Below are 21,395 nucleotides of genomic sequence, written 5' to 3'. Positions count from 1 at the left end.
CTATAATATACATTTTCCTCCAGGTGTAAGCAGATCGATAGCGATCATAAAGCATCAGATGTCGCCGGACTTGCCTGTGAACTACTGTGCACACTATGCGGTGGCCCTGACCTCTCCTCAGCGGTTTAGTGTTTGTAAATACAGCTATGTCTCCTGGCTGCCGTTCCCTGTGGCCGATGCGTTTCTTGTGGCTGCTGCCTGTCATAAAGCCGCACTAATTACCTTCCTTAATTAACGCCACTCGTTTCCCTGTTTTGGCAAGTCCCCCCGCCCGATAGAGCCGCAGCAGATTGCCGCATCCCATAGACCTGCTGTCACAGCCTCCTATATCCATAGCTGTGCAGTAAGGATTCGTACACACACTGCGGTAAACCTCCCGTATAGTCAGAACCACAAGGAAACCATTTATTTTACGTGCAAGAATAAAACTCATGATACATCAGCAATATAAAGAAGATGTGCACCCTGCACAACAGCCATTGGGACAGACACAACGGAAATAGACTCTGTGTATATTTACAATAAATAGAATAATAAATAAGAATATTATACACAAGTCATCTCATATACAGAACACACCAACCCAAAGTCCAAGAACAAATGGATATAATACTCAAATCCTATAATAACAGGTGCATGCACTAACCCGGGGGCACCAAGGGGGGCGCCACCCCGAGGACAGCGGCCAAGATCCACCACCGGGCCAGCCTGGCATCCACAGGGCAAGCTTTCCAGGTAAGTGTCAGTAAATGCCCTTCTGCAGCTCTGGGCTCTGGTTCCTGGGGGGCAGCTCCTCCTGACCAGCCGCTGCCCCCCCAGCATTAGTGTCGTGCAGCTTGCGCACGTGTTTCTTCAGGTCGAAGTTCCTGCAGAAGCCTTTGCCGCAGGTGGGGCAGGTGAAGGGCTTCTTGTCGTTGTGGGTGTGCATGTGGAAGGTCAGGTTGTAGACCTGGTGGAAGGCCTTGTTACAGATATTGCACTTGAACTGTTTCTCCCCGCTGTGAGTGAGCTTGTGGTTCTTGTAATTCCCTGCAAGCAGTTAAGAAGACGCCATTCACTTCAAGTGATCATTTCCCAATTCACACCCTGCTCATTTCTGCTCTCCAGACTAATTCATGGCAACTACTCCTGGCACAATAGACACAGCAACAGACATGCCAGGTACCAACCTTTCTGGTGGAAGCCCTTTCCGCAGAATTCACACACGAAGGGCTTGTAGCCCGCGTGGATCCGGGTGTGCGTGTTCAGTGTCGAGCTGCGGTTAAACGCCTTACCGCACTGGTTACACTTATGCGGCTTCTCCTGTACAAGAACAACACAAGAAAATAATCATTTAACTTTATCCTCAATAAAAGGAACCAAAAAACGCGTCAAAATTATGACAAAACGGTAAATATCAGTCAAATGAACATTTAACCTTAAAAGGTAACAATACTTTATCAACATGTAATAATATTCTCAAAAGGTTACTTCATATTTCTTTGTAAAATACGGATTATTGTGTCCAGGAAGATGTAGTATATAATAAAATACTACGAGTAAATATCGCAGCAATCCGAATATTCTACATATTCACCATAATAGTATCTACTTCTAATAATCCAATATCTTTACATGGGAAATGCTAATATCTTACGGGTAACATATCCTAGAACATCAATTATTATTCATATGATTTATACATATTCACCACATTACAATGGTTATATTTATTATTCAGCCCCGTCTGAATAGTGATCTATTATTCCTCATTACAAGCATTCCTATCTATTGTTTCATCGGGGGTAGTTTCAGGATGATAATAATATTAATCATAATAGTATTATTATTAATAATTATTATTATTATTGACTTTCTGACCGTCTTAAAACAAGCCCCAAACCCCAGCATCCCTCCAATGCGTAATAACGCATGGTGTGATTTTGGATTGATTTTCTTAGTGGTTTTGGTCGGGTTGTACCTGTGTGTGGATGATCTTATGTCGGCACAGGGTACTGGCTTGGCGGAATCCCTTTCCACAGATCTTGCAGACGAAGGGTCTGGCTCCTGTGTGCACCGGCATGTGTCGGGTTAAATTGTAATGTGCGTTAAAGACCTTTAGAAGAGAAATGAGAGGATATTTATGGGGGAGCCTGGGAAGACGCAGCGAGGTGCCCAGGACCATGTCTAGGGGGTACTTGCCTTGCCACACACTTCGCAGGTGAAGACTTTGGGCTTGTTGCTGGGAGAAGCGCTGCTGAACTTGCCGGACGATTTATAAGCGATCTTGTCGGATAGAGATTGTGCGCTCTCCTTCATATAGTGCTGGAACTGCGCCTGGGACAGGTCCTTGAAGGAGACTCCTGATGGATACTTGTCCACGGCTGGGACCACCAGCTTGTTCCTCTCTGCCAGGTAGGACTTGTGAGGTGGGTGCAGAGGGGAGCCCAGGAAATAGGAGGCCACGGGGTGGATGTTTATACTGGCAGAGGGGTGGCAGGGGGCATCGCCCCTATTAAAGTAGCAGAGAGCTGCGCCCATAGCATGGAATGAGGAATGGTTGACCACCCGAGGTCGGACAAGTTTGTATTGTTGCAGAGGGGCAAAGTCCCCCTTTAAAGCCACCGTGCAGTTGAGCAGCTCATTGCAGCTGAAGGCTGGTGCGGACTCCTGGTGGCTCTTCCTCAGCTCTGGGCCAGTCAGCCCCAGTTTAGGGCAATGTTCATAAGTCACCGGTACGAAAGGGATCATGCAGGGGATGGATGAGGAGTTGAGGTGGAGGGCTTGCTTCTGCTCCCCCTTATGCACAGAGCCTTGCAGTAGACTTGGCACCGGGAGACATTTGGGTTCTGGAGTCCTTGACATTATCCTCTCTATAGAGAAGGCTAGAGGCTTGGAGCTGCTGATCATGTTGAGTCTGCTGGGCAGATGTTCTCTGGCTGGAAAGACTTTAGTTCCTCTGTGCTGTAGACTATCGTCCATGTCTTACCTGCTCCTTGTCATTGATGTGCAGGGAGTGGGGCAGTCACCATCATCATCATCATCATCATCATCATCATGGCAGTGATGCAGAGCCCCACCAGGAGCAGCTAGTGGACAGGTGCCAATCCATTCCCCATTCCAATGACACAGAGCAATCACTACTTATTGCTACCAGGCCGGCTCAATGGGATGTGTTGTGTCAATAACGCAGTAAAGATCTCGCCAATCGTTAACTTCCAAGAGGAGAAGGTAAACTAGATAATTGCTCAATTCGTTTCCAACAGTCAACAGAAAAAGTTTTTTTTTTCTCCTTTCTTTTTTTTTCTCTTTTTGTGGTAGGCGACTACTTTTATTGGAGATTAGAGTCCCCCGCCCAGAGGAGGAGGGGGTGCAGGGGGGTAGGGGGATGGGGGCGTCTCTGCTTTCTGCACAATCTGCTCAGCACACTCCAGGGCCAGCCTGATGTGAGATCAATCTTCTTTCTTGCCTTTACATGACATCATCCTGCAAGGAGAGCACCAGGGAGAAATAAGGAAGAGGGTGTCGCTCTATATTTATCAAACAAGCCTCCTTGGAGGATACTTCTCCTGGTGGCTGTCTGGAGGCTCCGACAAGTGGCCTTGCCCTGCACACAGGTGCTAACAGCGCCATGCTGGCCCCCTCACACAGGGGGCTCAGTACAGCTCCTGTCACTCCTCTCATAGTCCTAGACCGCCAGCTTTACTGATGTGCACTTCATTCCCAGGGTTGGCATTACCCAGACCTGGCATTGACCTGGGTGTAATGTATAGTGGCTGCATGGCACACAGGTTATATTCCCATACACAAATAACCCATGTATGTGCATTTCTAATATAGTTACACATGTATGTCGTGATAGGTTGCGACATCACTGTTTATATCAGTTTATAATGATGGCTAGAGATACATAGATAGAAAGCAGATAACATCCATGACATTTATATCATATCTACTATCTATCTACATCATATTATATATGTCACACCTACCATCTATCTAAATCTTATCTATTTGTCTATATATAATATCTACCAATCTACCATATATTTAGATATTATCTATTAATCTATATGTCTGCCATGTATATCATTTTATCTATAACAGATCTATATCAGATCTACTTTATATTTAGATATTATCTATCTATCTATCTATCTATCTATCTATCTATCTATCTATCTATCTATCTATCTATCCTCATATTATCTATTTATCATATCTACCATATATCTAGATCATATTATCTATCTCATATTAAACATTTATATAACTATCTTTATTTATCATAGCTACCATCTAACTATACGTGTCTCATATTATGTTATATTTATTCCGTCATATCTACGATCTCTCTAGATCATATTATCGATTTCAAATTATCTTTATCTATATAATTTTTATCTATCTAGACTTATCTAGTTATCTTTATCATATCTACCATCTATCTATAATATATTATCTATTTATCCTTATATCTACCATCTCTCTAGATCATACATCTATTTCACATGATCTATTAGGCAATATATCTAGCTAGAACCTATGTATCTCATACCATCGATGTATCATATTCTAATGTCATACCTAGTAAAGATAATAATATGTTGGAGTATTCTGTGAGGATAAATAGAATAGTTTTAGAAATCTTCATGTTCTTTCGTGCAGGTACAGTCATGGTTTACATGTAACACTTTATATGGGAGTAGATGGCCAGCTCTTGGGGTGAAGAGGCAGAGGACAGGCAGGGATGGATGTATCTGGGATGGAGCACTATTCTGGTCACAGACATGGCTTTTTTAGTAGTTCACTTTGTGTGCTGGTAGTTTTCTAGGGCTGCAGACAAAGGAGAGGCAGAGCCGGAGCTGAGCAGCAGATGGATCTCACTAATACTATAATTGCTGCCTCCCAAAGTATCGGATTCACATTGCTGCGTTATGTGGCCCCCGCGTCTATACAACCTGTTGGATATGATGAGATTTGTGCCCAATGTGGGCAGTATGCCATCCAAGGGGCACAGCCATGCCATGATCACGGGCCAGGCACAAGCAGATGTCGGAAACAGTTGCCGCGTCTAGGCTGTGTTTTATGCTACAGTTATTATATGTCCATGATATATTATATACTGTATTATATAGGGATGAACGAAGGACACAATACAATGTATATCACACACTACCCGGGTATATGCACTGATCGCTCATCTCCTTAGTGGAGGGAAAGAAAAGGATTTTTCACGAAGTGTCTGGAAATCGTAAAATTCCATAAATCTGGCAATATTCTGCCTGCATGGCCGGGATTATTATACTGTATTATTAATCTCACAGGCAAAATAACTAAACAATAAATGTGCATTTAATATGTATAGGCATATTATACCAGCACAGGACGGAAATAATAATAGCTACACGTACTATATATATACATATATATATATATATATATATATATATATATATATATATATATATATCTCAAACCAGTTGCTGCTTATAATTCTGTTATCCTCCAGTTCAGGTTACCTATAGAATTCTCTACCAAGCTTAGTTTTACCATGTAATGTATAGTGTTATATCTGTTTTTACCATGATATAGTTCTGTTATCTACTATCTGTCTCTCTGTGTGTCTGCAGTCTGTACTCTATTGAGATCTCTACATAGCAACATCCCATAGAGATCGGTCCACAGAGATGTGCTGCTGTCTCCAACAAATGGCTAGTGCCTACTAATACTGGAACAATTATAGGTGCGTCTTTTAGCTGCTGGACATTGCTTAGAGTATGGGCACCTCCAGGATTTCGAAACCATACCTGGAATATCATCTTTTTACTACACGTTTCCCTTAGTGGTTTAAGGTCAGAAGGATTATTGATAAGAAGATCAGCAATGAGTTCTTATAAGGATGCTTTCACACCTTTTGTTTTTGAAACCATTGTCCAATGTGTATGGTAAATTTAGGGAAATTGTATAGCTAAGATTTTGATACTCTCTTTTGTAAATCCATTAACATGAAAAACAACGGATTAAAAAACTGCACCAAATTGGGCTTTGTGAAAGCCCCCTACATAATCATTGTCTGTAGTGGTAAAATAAGTGATATCCTGGGAAAGGTGTTATAGGATTATTCACAGGAAAAGTATATTGCACAAAAGAGTCACCGTGATACAATTTTATATCCATGTATATTTTAAAAAAGAAGCAAATAAAATAGCATAAGTGGAAAGGATTCAATGAATGGTGGACAGTGCTGTGTAATCTACCTATCAATTGTTTTATGGTCCACGTTAGAGTCCCCATGGCTTCCCTGCTTCCAATACCAATAGATACTTGTAAATGACCAGGATAGACAGGAATCCCTCTACTTACCATCTGCACATGGATTTCTGACAAATAATCCATCATTATCATATAACTGGTTGTAAAGCTGAGCCACTTTCCCTTATGTACTCACCAATTTCCATGAATGTGGATGGATCAGGACAGACAGCAAGGATGCCCAGGATGCCTCAGTGTTCTGGCTTGAACTATATAGGAAATGTACGCCAGTTCCTGACTGTTGTAGATTTTCATTCTGGCGCATGGAAATGCATCCGATTTATTAAGAGGCTGAAGCGTCTTGATAATTCAGGTGTGCTTGGGCCACTTGGGGGTCTTCATTAAGACTGGAGTACAAAATACCAGTCTTAATAAATTTGCCCCATAGTTTTACTGGCGTTTTCTCTCTGGCATTTTTTCAATACTACAAAGAAGGCTTCAAAAAAACAACTGGGAAAAAACAAACCAGACCCCCCACCCGTCAAAAAAAGAAAACAGGCTTGTAAGCAATAAAAAAAAATTGTACTGATATTTGAGAAAAAAAGTCAGCAAATTCCCCAATATATGTATGGCTTTTCTACTGACTACTAGGTTTACATCTGTGAACATCTTCTCATCGTTGGGGTCTACCAGAGAGCCAGATCACTAAGGCTTAGTTCACACAGAGTTTTTTGTCAGCGGATTTTGACGTGGAATCAGCCTCAATATCCGCTGCCAAAACACGGCTTCCATTGACTTCAATGGGAGCCACTCGCTTCTTTTTTCCGCTAGCTCCATTCATTCGGGCCTATACAGGAGCCGGATGCCGCAACGGAATGCCAATGCTGCAAGTGGGCGGAATGTTCACACGGTGAAAAAGGTTTCTATGATCTTTTCCTCCGTGTGAACATACCCTAAAACAGCAGTTACTTGCGGACACCACAGACTTTATGGAACCTTTGTTGCAGGACCTTTTCTGTCTGCAGCAGAAACTCATCATGTTTTTTTCCACAGTGTTTTTCATTGTGTTTTTTGCTTTGTTTTTTTCTTTCCTTATTATATCTATAGGGAAAATGCAAGCATTTCTGCCGCTAAAATTGACATGCTACCATTTCTAGTTTATTTGTAGTGTTTTTTTTTTTTTTTGTTTTTTTTTAAATGTAGATTGTGAGCCCCACATAGAGCTCACAATGTACATTTTTCCCTATCAGTATGTCTTTGAAATATGGGATGGAGATCCATGCAGACACGGGGAGAACATACAAACTCCTTGCAGATAGTTTTTTGCCCTTGGCGGGATTTGAGCACTAGGACTCCAGCGCTGCAGGGCTGCAGTGCTAACCACTGAGCCACCGTGTGCCCCCCCCCCCCCCCCATTTGTAGTGTTTTTTTTTTTACCCAATGTGTGGATGGGATTAGCCAAAATCTCATTCACTTTGCTGGTACTGTAAAATGCAGCATTTTTTTCTGCTGCGTTTTCACAGCAGGAAAAATGCTGCATTTACGAAACATGGGATTTAGCCTAAAACTGCATTCTCCTCTGGCTTTGTTTATGCCCTGTTCACATCTGCTTTTGTATTCCGTCTGGGGAGAGTCCGCATGGAGACCCCCGAACGGAATACAAACGCAATTGCAAGCGCTGTGCTGTAAAAGCACACGGACCCCATAGACTATAATGGGGTCTGTGTGCTTTCCGCGCATTGCCTGCACAAATGATTCGTGCGGGCAGTACGTGGCAAGCACACAGACCCCATTATAGTCTATGGGGTCCATGTGTTTTTACAACACAGCGCTTGCAATTGCATTTGTATTCCGTTCGGGGGTCTCCATGCGGACTATAACCGGACGAAATATAAAAGCAAATTTGAACAACCCTTAGACCTTGCCAAATATTCATGCTGAACATATTGTTCTCTAATACTTCTAGTCCCAGCATTTGCTGTATAATTGAATACAATGCACATTGACTCCCATTGACCAAGGCTTTTGTAGGAAGTCCTGCTCTAGAAAGTGGGGTGAAGGACCAACAACTCCGATCCAGTGGGAATCCAGGAGTAAGGAACTGCGCTCTCTTGTTTGGTAAAATAGCAGATTCAATTTTATTTTAGAGGATTTGAGACATAGGGTGTAAAGGCATTGACAGATTTGGTTTTGGATCATTTGAACCCTAGTCCCTAAGGGTGCATACAGATTTTAATGGTTATGGTTTATCAGAAAACTTTTGAGGCATTTCATATGCAGTTTTATATTTTTAAGTGTATTTATGCATTTGAATGTATAATGCTCAGATATGTGCTGTACCTATATATTTTTTAATTGTAGAAACCGATACACCTGAGGAAGGGCGCAGTCTAGCACCCGAAACGCGTTGTGTGAGAGTTTTTGAAGTAAATAAAATTGAATCTGCTATTTTACCAAACAAGAGAGCGCAGTTCCTTACTCCTGGATTCCCACTGGATCGGAGTTGTTGGTCCTTCACCCCTATCATTTACACCTTTAAGGTGTCAGGAACATTGCTGCCTCGACCTAGGAGAAGCATTTTGTGGGTTGACATTTGCAAATAGTGTTGTGGCTCAGATCCACAACCCTCCAAGGTGAGCCCTTTTGCCTAACTAGGAATATACCATAGTCTAAGAATACTACACTACAGTCTGCTCGGTGTTTTTGTCATTTTTTATCTTTGAGACTGCTCTAGAAAGTGAGATTGATTTTACCTAGGTCAATACGGTGAAGATATATAGGAATTGTGCTCTAGGCTATAATATCTGTACAAGGTAACAAAGCTCTTCAGTTTGCACTATATTGACGTGTGCCTAGGTACATAAGTTTTGGTTATGCAAACAGAGACTGTGGTAAAATATTGCAACATTACAAGGCTGCATGTTCATGGGGAAAAAAAGGTTAAGAAAGCTCAGGCTGTAGTATGCAAACAAGTTTAACCTGGTTGTCAGCAAATAAAATTATATTACTATTATTACATATCTCATATTTCATCTATTCACCCTAGGATTGCACAAATACTATTCTATACTTCAACATGTCTGGCTAGTAATAGTTATCAACTACTAATTCTGTAGGTATTGCAGCTGGGTGTGATGATGTCGCTGCATCGCCCCCTGGAGGCGGCAGGCCAAGGGTGATTTAAGAATATGAGAATAATTGGCAGCACAGACAGCCAATGGCAACCTGCTCCGCCACAGTATTCAGCTGTATCAGCATTTTGAGGATTTGGATACCTTTGAAGGACTTATGGGGCCTTATTTAAGATAGCCCTGCCAGCGAGGGGTTTAACTTGGAGGGGGGCAGAGGGTACAATTGCAGCCGGGCCCAGGAGCTTTAGGTGGTCCAGAGGCATATCTTACATAGTTCACAGTAGTCCCATCTACCATTAGTCCATAAATCACCCTCACCACACGAAGAATCATGATACTTAACCTTCCACTGTCAAAAAAGAGAAAATTAACCTTTTTATGCCAAATGGAGCAACTAGTCAGAGTATAGTCATTGATGGAGGTTGTGGATTTTTGCACCAGGGCCCTTAAATGGTCTTTATCATTGGGAAATGTCATTTTTAGATAAGCACATCCTTGCATAGCCTTTAGAAAGGCAATTTCACACCTACATTTAGTATGTACCGTATTTTTCGGACTACAAGACGCACTGGACTATAAGACGCACCTAGGTTTTAGAGGAGGAAAATAGGGAAAAAAAAAATTTAAGCAAAAAAAAATAAATGGTACAATATTTAATATATGGGAGTTGTACTTTTGCAACAGCTGCAAGGCCACATTGTCAGGTGACCCTGCAGCTGTACGGGGACACATAGAGCGTTTTTTTTTGCGGGGCCAGATGTACTTTTTAGTTATACCATTTTGGGGAATGTCTATTGCATAGATCACCTTTTATTTAAATCAGAGGCAAAATGGTGAAAAAACCCCACAGCGGTTTGAAAAATATCAGTAGAGCGGGCATTTTCGGACACAGGTATTACTAACGTGTATGTGTTTCACAGTAATGTTATACTTTTATATGTATTCTAGGGGAAAGGAGGTGATTTAGAAGTTTTATTTATTTTATTTTTTTAAAGCTTTTTTTTTTTTCACTATTTTATTCCCCCCCCCCCCGGGGCTTGAACCTGCGGTCATTTGATTGCAAGTCCCATAGACGGCAATACAATTGTATTGCCGTCTATGGGAGATTCTCTACATTACTATTACGGCTGGTCATAGACCAACCGCAATAGTAATATAGCTATGACAAGTAGAAAAAATATTCCAGTCCGCACTCCTGAGATTTATTTAAAAACTGACCTTTAATTGTCCATATAAAAATGAGTAAATCCAATATAAAAAATTGTATATGGCAATGATAAACACAAAAAGTGCATATAAAAACCTCTGAACTAGCTGACGCGTTTCTGGGTATGCTATACCCCTTAATCATAGCTGGCTATGATTAAGGGGTATAGCATACCCAGAAACGCGTCAGCCAGTTCAGAGGTTTTTATATGCACTTTTTGTGTTTATCATTGCCATATACAATTTTTTATATTGGATTTACTCATTTTTATATGGACAATTAAAGGTCAGTTTTTAAATAAATCTCAGGAGTGCGGACTGGAATATTTTTTCTACTGCTCGATCTTTCGTCTTTCCCTGGAGTCCGGGATCATTCAGCCGTGCACCCTGAAGATTGGTGAGCCTATGTTTTAACTCTTTCTTTTCTTTTTTACATAGCTATGACAAGCCTCGGAGCCTTCAGTTGGCTCCCGGCTGTCACCAGAACAGGTCAGCTCCTGCGACCTTGCCGCGCAGGAACCAGCCTGCAACTTTAAAGGTATGGGGGTGTATTCTACACTTTGGGGGGAAGGGGGGTTAAATTTTAATGCACGCAATTAGAATGCATTCTAATTGCGGGCATTAGCTTTGGGTAAAGCGGAGACCCGGTTGCTATGGCGACTGCTCTGCAGCAGAGAGCCGCCATTATTCTTACAGACCTGGCATCAATCCCTCCCCGGCAGTAGAAGGGCGGATGCCGGGAAGGGTTTTAGACGCCGTCACAGGTGCCGGGGCCTGCAGCATTGCCATGCTCCTGTCGCTGCAGGAAGCCAGCAGCGGCAGAAACATGTCCACATTCGGACTATAAGACACAACCTCATTTTCCCCCCAGATTTGTTATTATTCATATGCTAATGAGCTTCTCAGTGCACTCTGGAAGTGTCTGTGTGCACTGTCTGCTCTATGTGTATGTACAGCAGAGGCTGCTGTGCTGATGACTCATCTACTGTGCATACACATAGAGCAGACAGTGCACAGACACTTCCGGTGCACAGACGAAGCTCATTAGCATATGAATAATAACAAACTTATTCAAAATCTGCTGAGGCAATTTACTTACTAAAGGTAGGTGTGGAATATCCTTTCTAAAGGCTATACAATTATGTGCTTATCACAGGACACACAGTAAGAGTATGTGTGAACTGTGCACATATAATATGCTTGTATAATGTCCATATACCGTATTTTTCGGACTATAAGACGCACTTTTTTTCCCCAAAATTTTTGGGGAAAAGAAGGGTGCGTCTTATAGTCTGAAGGTGGCGCCTGGCATCCGCTTTAATAGAGAGGCGGAAGCCGGTAAGTGATAGACGCCATTACAGGTGCCGGGGCCTGCAACATCGCTGTGCTCCTCTGCCCCGCATGAAGCCAGCAGCGGCAGGGGCTCCTCCGTGCCCCCGCCGCTGGCTTCATGCAGGGGAGAGGATTGTAGCGATGTCTCAGGCCCCGGCGTCTATCCCTTCCTGGCATCCGCCTCTCTAGTACAGCGGATGCCGGGTCAGTATCAGCGGCCCCTTCTCCCCCGGGGCCGGTCCCCACCGGCCCCGTACCTGTAAAGTTGCAGGCCGGCTCCTGCGCGGCAATATCGCAGGAGCCGACCTGTTCGGGTGACAGCCGGGAGCCTAATGAGGCTCCCGGGCCTGTCACTGCTATATTAGTATTGTGGCTGGGTCTATGACCAGCCGTAATACTAATACACAGAATGTCCCATAGACGGCAATACAGTTGTATTGCCGTCTATGGGACTTGCGATCAAGTGACTTGCGTTCAAGCCCCCGGGGGGGAATAAAATAGTAAAAAAAAAAAAAAAAAAAAAAGCTTTAAAAATATGAAATAAATAAAAGTTCTAAATCACCTCCTCTTTTTTTTTCAATACAAGGTGATCTAAGCAATAGATATCCCCCAAAATGGTATAACTAAAAAGTACAGCTGGCCCCGCAAAAAAAAACAATCTATGCATCCCCGTACAGCTGCAGGGTCACCTGTCAATGTGGCCTTGCAGCTGTTGCAAAACTACAACTCCCATATATTAAATATTTTACCAGTTTTTGCTTCAAATTTTTTTTTCCCTATTTTCCTCCTCTAAAACCTAGGTGCGTCTTATAGTCCAAAAATACGGTAATTGTACTTAATGCATACATGCATGTTTAATAAATATATGTGTAATGTGTTTATGTATACAAAGCATTTGGAAAGTCTTCAGACCAGGGCTGCCACCTGGCATACCTGGTTAAGTGCTGGGGCCCAGAACGCTACAGATAGAAGCACTCATTGCAGTGACAAGCCTCAATAGCAGATTTTCCTCGCCCATACTGTTTGCAGCTCCTTGGACCATAAGAGAAGCACTGTATTATATGGGGACATATGGGACTATTATATGGAGGATTAAAGAAGGACCACTATATAAGGTCATTAGAGACTATTGTATGGGGGAATAAAGGTACACTACTGTAAGGGCAGCAAAATTGTGAAATACAGGGTTACTGCATGGGGGCACAATGGACCATTATATGGCGTATTGTACTGTAGAAAGTCATAAGGGGCCATTATAGGGGGGTATAAGGAGACCATTTTACTGTATGGGGCATAAGGGACCACTGTACTGTGTGAGGACATTATACTGTATGGGGCCATAGGGAAGCCATTATACTTTATGGGGTCCATAAGAGGCCATTATACATGTTGACCAATGATTTTTTGAACTTTGCAATGCAAAGGTCATAAGTTACAGAAAACCAATAGTATTCCAGCAGGTTGCTCTGGCAAAAACTACCCAGTTTCAGGTGTTTTTTCCTTCGGCGCCTTTTAGAAAAAAATAGTGCTGCTGGCCCAGTGAGTTGTGCTGCAAAGGGGCCCACTGACACTCTGTCACCCAAGGGCCCACACAAACCAGGAGTTGGCCCTGCGTTAGACCCATGTAAGGTTATATATGCTGATTGAAGAAATAAAATGTATGATTTTGGAATTAAAGAAGACCGTTCACCACCTCCAACAAGTCCCGCTCTTCACATCAATGAATAGGCTCCGCCCCACTGATTCTGGTGCAGTTGGAATGTTGTCTTCCGCAGTTCCAGAACAATTAGTGCTCTTTAATAGTAAATTACTGGGTAAGACAACACTGAAAGACACTTGGGGATTTGGGTGGACAGTAAGTTTACCTTTAGCAACCAGTTCCAGGCAGCTGCCACCACACAAGTAAAATTATGGGATGCATTAAAAGAGCTAATTACAATGTACAAATACATGAAGGGATAGAACAAAGAATTTTCTAATGATCTTTTTACACCCAGGCTTGTGACAAGAACAAGAGGGAATCCTATATGCCTACATGTAAGGGCCCCTTCACCGGCGTATACACATGCTTCTCATTGAAATCAATGGGCTCTGTTTTGAAGCGCTGGGCTCGGACACATGTATACGTGTCTAAATGAGCGGCGCGCTTATGCCATGTGAAGGGGCCCTAAGAGCATTTCATCAGCAACATAGACAGATCCTGGGCAGCCACCATATACTACCATACTACTACAGCGGATGTCAGGAAAGTGTTAAAGAAGAGCTTTCATGTCCTCTAATACAGGACATGTTATATACCATTACAAAGCTGTTTGTATGCTGAATTCAATATGCAATTTTAGTTTTGTTTGTAGGTTCCCCCATTACAAAGATATCGGTAGTGTTATGTTGTCGGGCTTTACAGCCTCATGTCATCTTTGGGTGGTGGAGCATGCCCCCTCCATAGTGCAAAACTATAAAAGTGTATTATCAGTTGGGGCACTCTCCACTGACCAGTCATGATGTTAGACTGCAAAGCACTGAAGGTGCACTGAATTCAGAGCATAGGCAGCTTTTTAATATGCCCTGTGCTAGAGGACAAGAAGTTTCATTTTTAATATATGAATTAATATCCTATATTGTGTATGTCTAATGCCCTGTTCACATCAGCGTTTGGATTCCGTCCTGGGGAGTCCGTATGGGGGACCCCTCCCTCAGAACGGAATACCAAACGCAATTGCAAGCGCTGTGCTCTAAAAGCGCACAAACCCCATAGACTATAATGGGGTCCGTGTGCTTACCGGCAGATGTCCGCAGGGATTGTGTGGACAGGAAAGTAGTTCCCAATCTACTTTCCTGTCCGCATGATTCATGTGGGCAGCGCGCGACAAGCACACGAACCCCATTTTAGTCTATGGGGTCTGTGTGCTTTTACAGCACAGCGCTTGCAATTGCGTTTGTATTCCGTTCGGAGGGTCCTCATGTGGACTCTCCCCGGACAGAATACAAAAGCAGATGTGAACCAACCCTTAGATTTAAAGCAATTTTTAAATGATGTAATGCACAGAATAATGATATACCTTTTTCTTCCTTATTACAGGAAATAATTTCCAACTTCTTCCTCTGTCACAGAATTGTTTCATCAAGGCTAAGGCCCCATGTAGAAAGCCACGGGAAAAACCATAGCGGCAACACATTGCAGTTTTTCCTGCAGTGCTTTTCACAGAAAGTCCATATAGGACATAGGAAAAGGATACAGACTGTCAATTGCATCAACCATAAATATATAATATAATATATAGAATTTGTATAATAATTTGGAACGCAGTATAAGTGGAGGACCAGTGTTGGATTTGGCTGCAATTTGCTTGACTATGCACATCCTGATGGTCAGAACGATTCTTGACTTCTTTCTCAGACTCCTTTTGATCGGTGAGTTGTTCAAACACCAGGACTCCGGCGCTGCAAGGCTGCAGTGCTAACCACTGAGCCACCGTGTGGCCCCCTTCTTTCACTGGATATTTGTCCTCTAGCGCACAATTTTCTGTATACCCTTGAGACTGTTGCACAAGAAAACCCCACATGGTTGCCAGTTTTTGAAATATGGACACTGGTTAGTTTAGTGCCAATGGTCACACCTTGGTTGAAGTTACTGAGATCACTTGATTCTCCGATTGTAATGTGGATTCACACAGAAACCGATCCATCCAAAGTTTCTTTATTTGAGGAAATGAGGGGTCACATATCTGACTTCCATACAGGGATGCTGCTACCATGAAAAGGGATGTTTGTCTAATAAAGTGGAAATTCAGATCTTCCGTAATCTATATGTACTAATATTCTATATATCTATTTTTATCTTTGCTTGTACATATATTGATATTTGACATCCACAATAAAGTCAAACATTGAACATCACATTCTGTACCATATATTGCTCAGGATCAAGCGGGAATCTTGCTAATGATGTACCTGCTTGTCAGTTCTGTGCCTCCCTTTAACACTCTATCTGGTTTACACCTTTAATAAATCAATCTATAAATTCACCTTTACATCATATGCTAGTCTCCCATCTGTGTATTATTGCACTGTTCACACTGCCATCGCTATTACTTTGCTTTTTTTCTTTTATGCAGCATAAATAATTTTCAGGCCTAGCTTTCCTTTTTTTTTTATTCCTTTGCTATTTTTTTTTGTCACAGCAGTTTACTTCTTCTTTCTAATCTCTAGGCTTATAATAATTATGTTGAAAAATTAAAATGTTAGCGAAAATAAGTCAAGGTCAAACGTAGCATATGGTTTGTCCTTTCTCCAATAATAGTGGTTCTAAGTAGAAGTCGCCTCTAATTAGAAATGTCAGGTAGGGAATCACTGAGCCTGGGAAAAGGGCTCAATTATTGTAAAAATCCCTGTGGAGTAATGTCTGGCTATAGGTTTTATAGCTGAGAATGTGTGAATTACTTAATAAAATAGAAAGAAAGAAAAAAAAGGCACTTGGTCTCCAAAACGATGGATATTATCAGTTTAATTAATACAGATGTTCACTTTTCCTAGCCAGAGAACCCTGATTTCTAGAGAGGGTCAATGCAACATGTATTGTATGATAAAACAAAGACTAGTGTTTCCCTTATAATAAACACAACAATATATTCTGAAATGATAATCACATCTATATTATTCTATTATGCATATACAGTATATCTTCATGCACACAACTCAGTGTTGTACATAGTTATAATATGGTCCCCATAGGCTATAATGGAGCCATACTGTGCTTATGTATGGAGGTGTTACTGCAAAAAATGGGCATAGCTGCTAGGGAAAACTGAGCAGTAACCCTTGTAGAAGTTGTAAGAGGAGTCAAACACCTAAAGCTAAACCTTGCTGAAGAGAATGTTTTAATAGACGATAAGCGTATATATAATTACTACGGATTTTAGAGGTTCAGTCACCTAGCAAAGCCCATATGGTACTTCCCTGCTGCGTCTGTATTCTTTCTAAGAAGAAATGTTGTTTCTATAAGAATATCTTTGTATTGTGGTACGTATTGGAACATCTAGACAGTACATCTGAGATTTACTGTAAAATACTCACACTTTACTCATGTTGTGTATTACAAATGGTGATGAATCCAATAAAATATCAAGCAATCCCATTAATCCAGATTATTATTATTTATTATGCTTACTTATATAGCTCCATCATAATCTGCAGACATTGTCAGTCACTGCTCCATATAGGGCTCATGATCTAAATTCCCTATCAGTAGGTCTTTGGAGTGTGGGAGGAAACTGGAGTGTGGGAGGAAACTGGAGTACCCAGAGGAAACCCACACAAACACGGGGAGAATGCTTGGTTATGTAGATAACCTGTTTTCTCTTAGTCCCAACAGCGGCACAATACGGGGTATTTTCTGCCCCTGTGTGCTGGTAGGACAGGTGGAAATTTAATTAGACAAGTTGAACACCTGGCTGACCCCTATAAGAGGGCACAGAGCCCCTCCCCCCCACGTGTTAATACAAAGCATGATATACTGACAACTTTATACATAAGTACATACATATACAAGGATAAAGGTTATTATATATATATATATATATATATATATATATATATATATATATACTGTATATACACTTTTTTTTTTTTCCCAAACCCTGTTGGAATATAGGGAGGAAGCCTTGTGCCGCTGTTGGGACTAAGGGAAAACAGGTTATCTACATAACCAAGCATTCCCTGTCATTTCACCAGCGGCACAATACAGGGAGATAGAAAGTAATCCCCCTAGCCCTGGTTTTGTCGCTCAACCGAGCTAAGCACTGCGAGCCCGAAGGCAGAGGCCTCTGCAGAATTGCTACATAATTTGTAGTGTCTAACAAAGGTAGAGTCCGAGGACCAAGCCGCTGCCGTGCAAATTTGTTCCAAGGGCAAGGCACGTCTCTCGGGCCACGAGGTTGCCACCGACCTCATGGAGTATGCTTTTAGGAAGGCAGGTGGAGGCAGACCTTGGGATGAGAAGGAGGTTTTGATGGCCTCCTTCACCCACCTGGATATAGTGGGTTTTGAGGCCCTAAGGCCTTTTAGCCTTCCTAGGAAATTAATGAGCAGGTTTTCTGCCCTTCTGAAGGGGCACATGCATTCAATATAAACGCTAAGACATCTGGAAAAGTCCAAAGAATGAAACTTAACCTCTTCCGCCGTAGCGGGAGATGGATGAAAAACTGGCAGAGTGACCAACTGCTCCATGTTGGCGACGGAGGGTACCTTGGGTCTGATTCCGGGAAGGTACCTGAGCTGGACTCTATCCTCAAAGAAGGTGGTATAGGGTTCTTCAGCGCCTGCAGCTCACCCACCCTCTTAGCCGATGTTATGGCCAGGAGGAAAGCCGTTTTGTAGGTGAGGAATTTTAATTCCATGTCTTCTAGAGGCTCAAAAGGCTTTTCACATAGTGCTGCCAGGACCATATTGACGTCCCACTTGTGGACGGGAGCAGTAACTGCTGGTCTCAACCTCCCAGCGCCTTTTAAAAAGGTGCTTATTAGAGAGTATTGAGATAAACACCTCCCCAGATAGGCGGACAAGGCGGCTACGTGTACCTTCAGGGTAGCAACCGACAGCCCCCTGTCTAAGCCATCCTGAAGGAAGTCCAGGATCGCCTCAACTGGGGGATCCAAGGAGTCCACCTCACGCTCCCGGCAACAAGAACTGAAAGTATTACCAACCCTACGGTAATTTTTGTTGGTAGATTCCGCCCGGGCATGAGTAAGTGTCTTCAGGACGGCACTTCAAAGTCCACTATTCCTTAATAGGGACTGGTCAACCTCCAGGCTGTCAGGTTGAATCTCCTCAGATCCTGGCAGGTCAGCTCTCCTTGAGTTACCAGGTCTGGGAGAGAGGTAAGCCTCCAGTAAACGCCTTGACTCATCCTCATGAGCTGGGCAAACCAAGTCCTTTTCGGCCAGAACGGGATTATGGCGATTCCCGAGACTTGGTCCTGTTTTATCTTCATCAATACTCTGGGTATGATGGGAATTGGAGGGACGATATATACCAGCCTGAACCTCCAAGGGATGGACAGGGCATCCACTGCCAAGGGATTGTCCTCCTGGTACAGAGAGCAGAAGGTTTCCCCCTTGGTGTTGAGTCGGGTCGCCATGAGATCGACCTCTGGGTGACCCCATCTTTGGACGATCTGCTGAAACACCCCTGGGTGTAATGACCATTCTCTGGATTTGGTAATACCCCGACTCAACTGATCCGCTACTATTTTCAGGGAGCCCTTTATGTTAACAGCAGATAGATGGGACAGATTTTCTTCTGCCCATGTGAAGATTAGGTTTGTGTTTCTCAGGAGGGCTGGAGATCTGATGCCTCCTTGCTTGTTTATATACATCACAGTTGTCATATTGTCTGACCGGACCTTGACCGCTGAGGAGGGGGACGAAGTGACACAAGGCAAGGTACACCGCCTGAAGCTCCTTCAGATTGGAGGATACTTTTTCTGGATGTCTCCAGCATCCCTGTATGGTCCTGTCATTCAGATGGGCTCCCCACCCCCAGTGGGATGCATCTGTAGTCAGCAGGATCCACTCTGGTGGAACTGTGGACTTTCCGTCTTTCAGGTGTATCTACCATGGGTACTGGGAGAGAGGCAGATCCTCTTCTGCAATCCCTATGGAGAACTGTTCCAGGCGCTCAACACTTCCATCTGGAGAGGACGCAAATGCCATAAAGACCAAGGGACCGCCCTGGCCGAGGAGGACATCAAGCCTAAAACCCTCATAGCGGTTCGGATGGAAACTGGGTGGCTGCCTCTATCTTCAATTTCCTTGGGCTGGAGAGAGAGATCTGCATGTTCTGCAAATCCAGAATGAAACCGAGGAATTTTTTCTGGGTAGCTGGCACTATCTCGGACTTCTCCCAGTTGATCACCCACCCTAACTTCTGAAGGAAGGATATGACGATCTGAAGATGAAGTTGAAGAATTGAAGTAGACTGTGCTTTTATGAGCCAGTCATCCAAATAGGGAACCATGAAAAGGCCTCTTAATCTCAGTGCGGCGGCGACGGGGGCAACCATCTTGGTGAAGACGAAAGGGGCTGATAAAATGCCGAAGGGAAGGGCAGTGAACTGAAAGTGCTCTCTGTGGCCATATATCTGGATAGCTATTCTTAGATATCTTCTGTGTGGAAGGCAAATTAGGATGTGTAAATAGGTGTCCTTTAGATCCAGGGTTATCATTACCTCATTATGTTGGAGGAAAGATATAACAGAATCTATGGTTTACAAAAAGAGTGAGGTGGCACTACTTAATGCAGATTTGAAGTAGCAAGTTAGGATAGGGGAAATATACTATTGAGTAATCCTTTGGTGGTGCTCTCAGTAAAAAACATAGTCCATATTGAATATAAAGAAGAAGAAAAAAACTGGGCACTCACCAACAGGAGGATACGGTAAAACCTTACAACTTTATTTTCAAAAATCCATTAAACGTATACACAGGAGGAGGCGCGCCTGAGAAGAGGGAGCGACAGCCGTTTCGTGCTGTTTTAGCACTTTTTCAAGCTCAAAGTTTGAGCTTGAAAAAGTGCTAAGACAGCTTGAAAAAGTGCTAAAACAGCACTAAACGGCTGTCGCTCCCTCTTCTCAGGCGCACCTCTTCCCATGTATACTTTTAATGGATTCTTGAAAATAAAGTTGTAAGGTTTTACCGTATCCTCCTGTTGGTGAGTGCCCAGTTTTTTTCTTCTTCTTTATATTCAATATAGAATCTATGGTTTCCATCCGAAAGGTTCTTCTTTTTAGGAACCGGTTGAGAAACCTTAGGTCTATTATCATCCTTCAGTCTCCTGAAGATTTGGGGACGAGGAAGACTGGGGAGTAGACACCTTGTCTTCTCTCCTGAGAGGGCACCCTTTCCAGGGCCCCTTTTGAGATATAATCCAGGACAACTGCCTCTAAGATGTTCTGTTGGGCAGGAGGTAAGACACGAGTTACTATAAACCGGTCGCAGGGATACTGGTTGAATTCTAGGGCATAGCCCTGACTTACCACCCAAAAAACCCTAGGGATCTTCTATGTAGTGGGCCCACGCAGTGACAGAGTGGGCCAGACGGCCTCCCACTGGATGTTTGGCCATGGAGAGCAGTGCACCTTCAAAAGGATGGTTTCTTCTTCATCTCCTCTCTAGCACGCCCCCCTCCCGCGCCTCTAGAGCGGCCCCTGGCCCGTCTTTGAGGCTGAGATCTAGAAGAGGCCCCATGACCCCTGGCTGGAGGAGGTCCCTGGAAGCCTGAGGCAAGAATCTTCCCTTATCTTCCGCTAGAGGCTAGACCCTCCATCAGGTCGTCTAAACTGTGCCCAAAAACCTTCCCGGGCTGGAAAGATAGGCCACAGAGTGCATATGCGCATATTTAGAGGGAAGATCTTCCTTCCATGGTCTGAGCCACAAGGGTCTCCTTGTGGCGGTAGTTTGGGCCATGGTCTTGGAAGATAACTTCAGCTGCTGTCAAG

General features: G+C 43.1%; 1 protein-coding gene across 1 annotated transcript; it reads right to left on the bottom strand.

Annotated features, from left to right (window-relative positions):
• Positions 1 to 742: 742 nt before the first annotated feature.
• FEZF1 (FEZ family zinc finger 1) lies at positions 743 to 3,261 on the bottom strand. Its single transcript, XM_075276292.1, has 4 exons — positions 2,182 to 3,261; positions 1,961 to 2,095; positions 1,170 to 1,302; positions 743 to 1,029 (listed from the first exon to the last, which is right to left on the bottom strand). Exons 1-4 carry the CDS (start codon positions 2,959 to 2,961, stop codon positions 743 to 745), a joined length of 1,335 nt encoding a protein of 444 aa, XP_075132393.1. The 5' UTR covers positions 2,962 to 3,261.
• Positions 3,262 to 21,395: the final 18,134 nt, after the last annotated feature.

The sequence above is a fragment of the Leptodactylus fuscus genome, chromosome 5 (assembly GCF_031893055.1).
Source record: "Leptodactylus fuscus isolate aLepFus1 chromosome 5, aLepFus1.hap2, whole genome shotgun sequence".
Lineage (NCBI taxonomy): Eukaryota > Metazoa > Chordata > Amphibia > Anura > Leptodactylidae > Leptodactylus > Leptodactylus fuscus.
The sequence above is the reverse complement of the archived record's forward strand: the minus strand, read 5'-3'. Positions and strand labels throughout refer to the sequence as shown.

Excerpts from the sequence above, each read along its gene's own strand:
- FEZF1 (XM_075276292.1), bottom strand. The coding sequence starts at position 2,961 with ATGGACGATAGTCTACAGCACAGAGGAACTAAAGTCTTTCCAGCCAGA. Across the intron at positions 2,096-2,181 it reads CCTGCGAAGTGTGTGGCAAG|GTCTTTAACGCACATTACAA; the intron begins GCAAGTACCCCC and ends TCTCTTCTAAAG. Across the intron at positions 1,303-1,960 it reads ATAAGATCATCCACACACAG|GAGAAGCCGCATAAGTGTAA; the intron begins GTACAACCCGAC and ends GTTCTTGTACAG.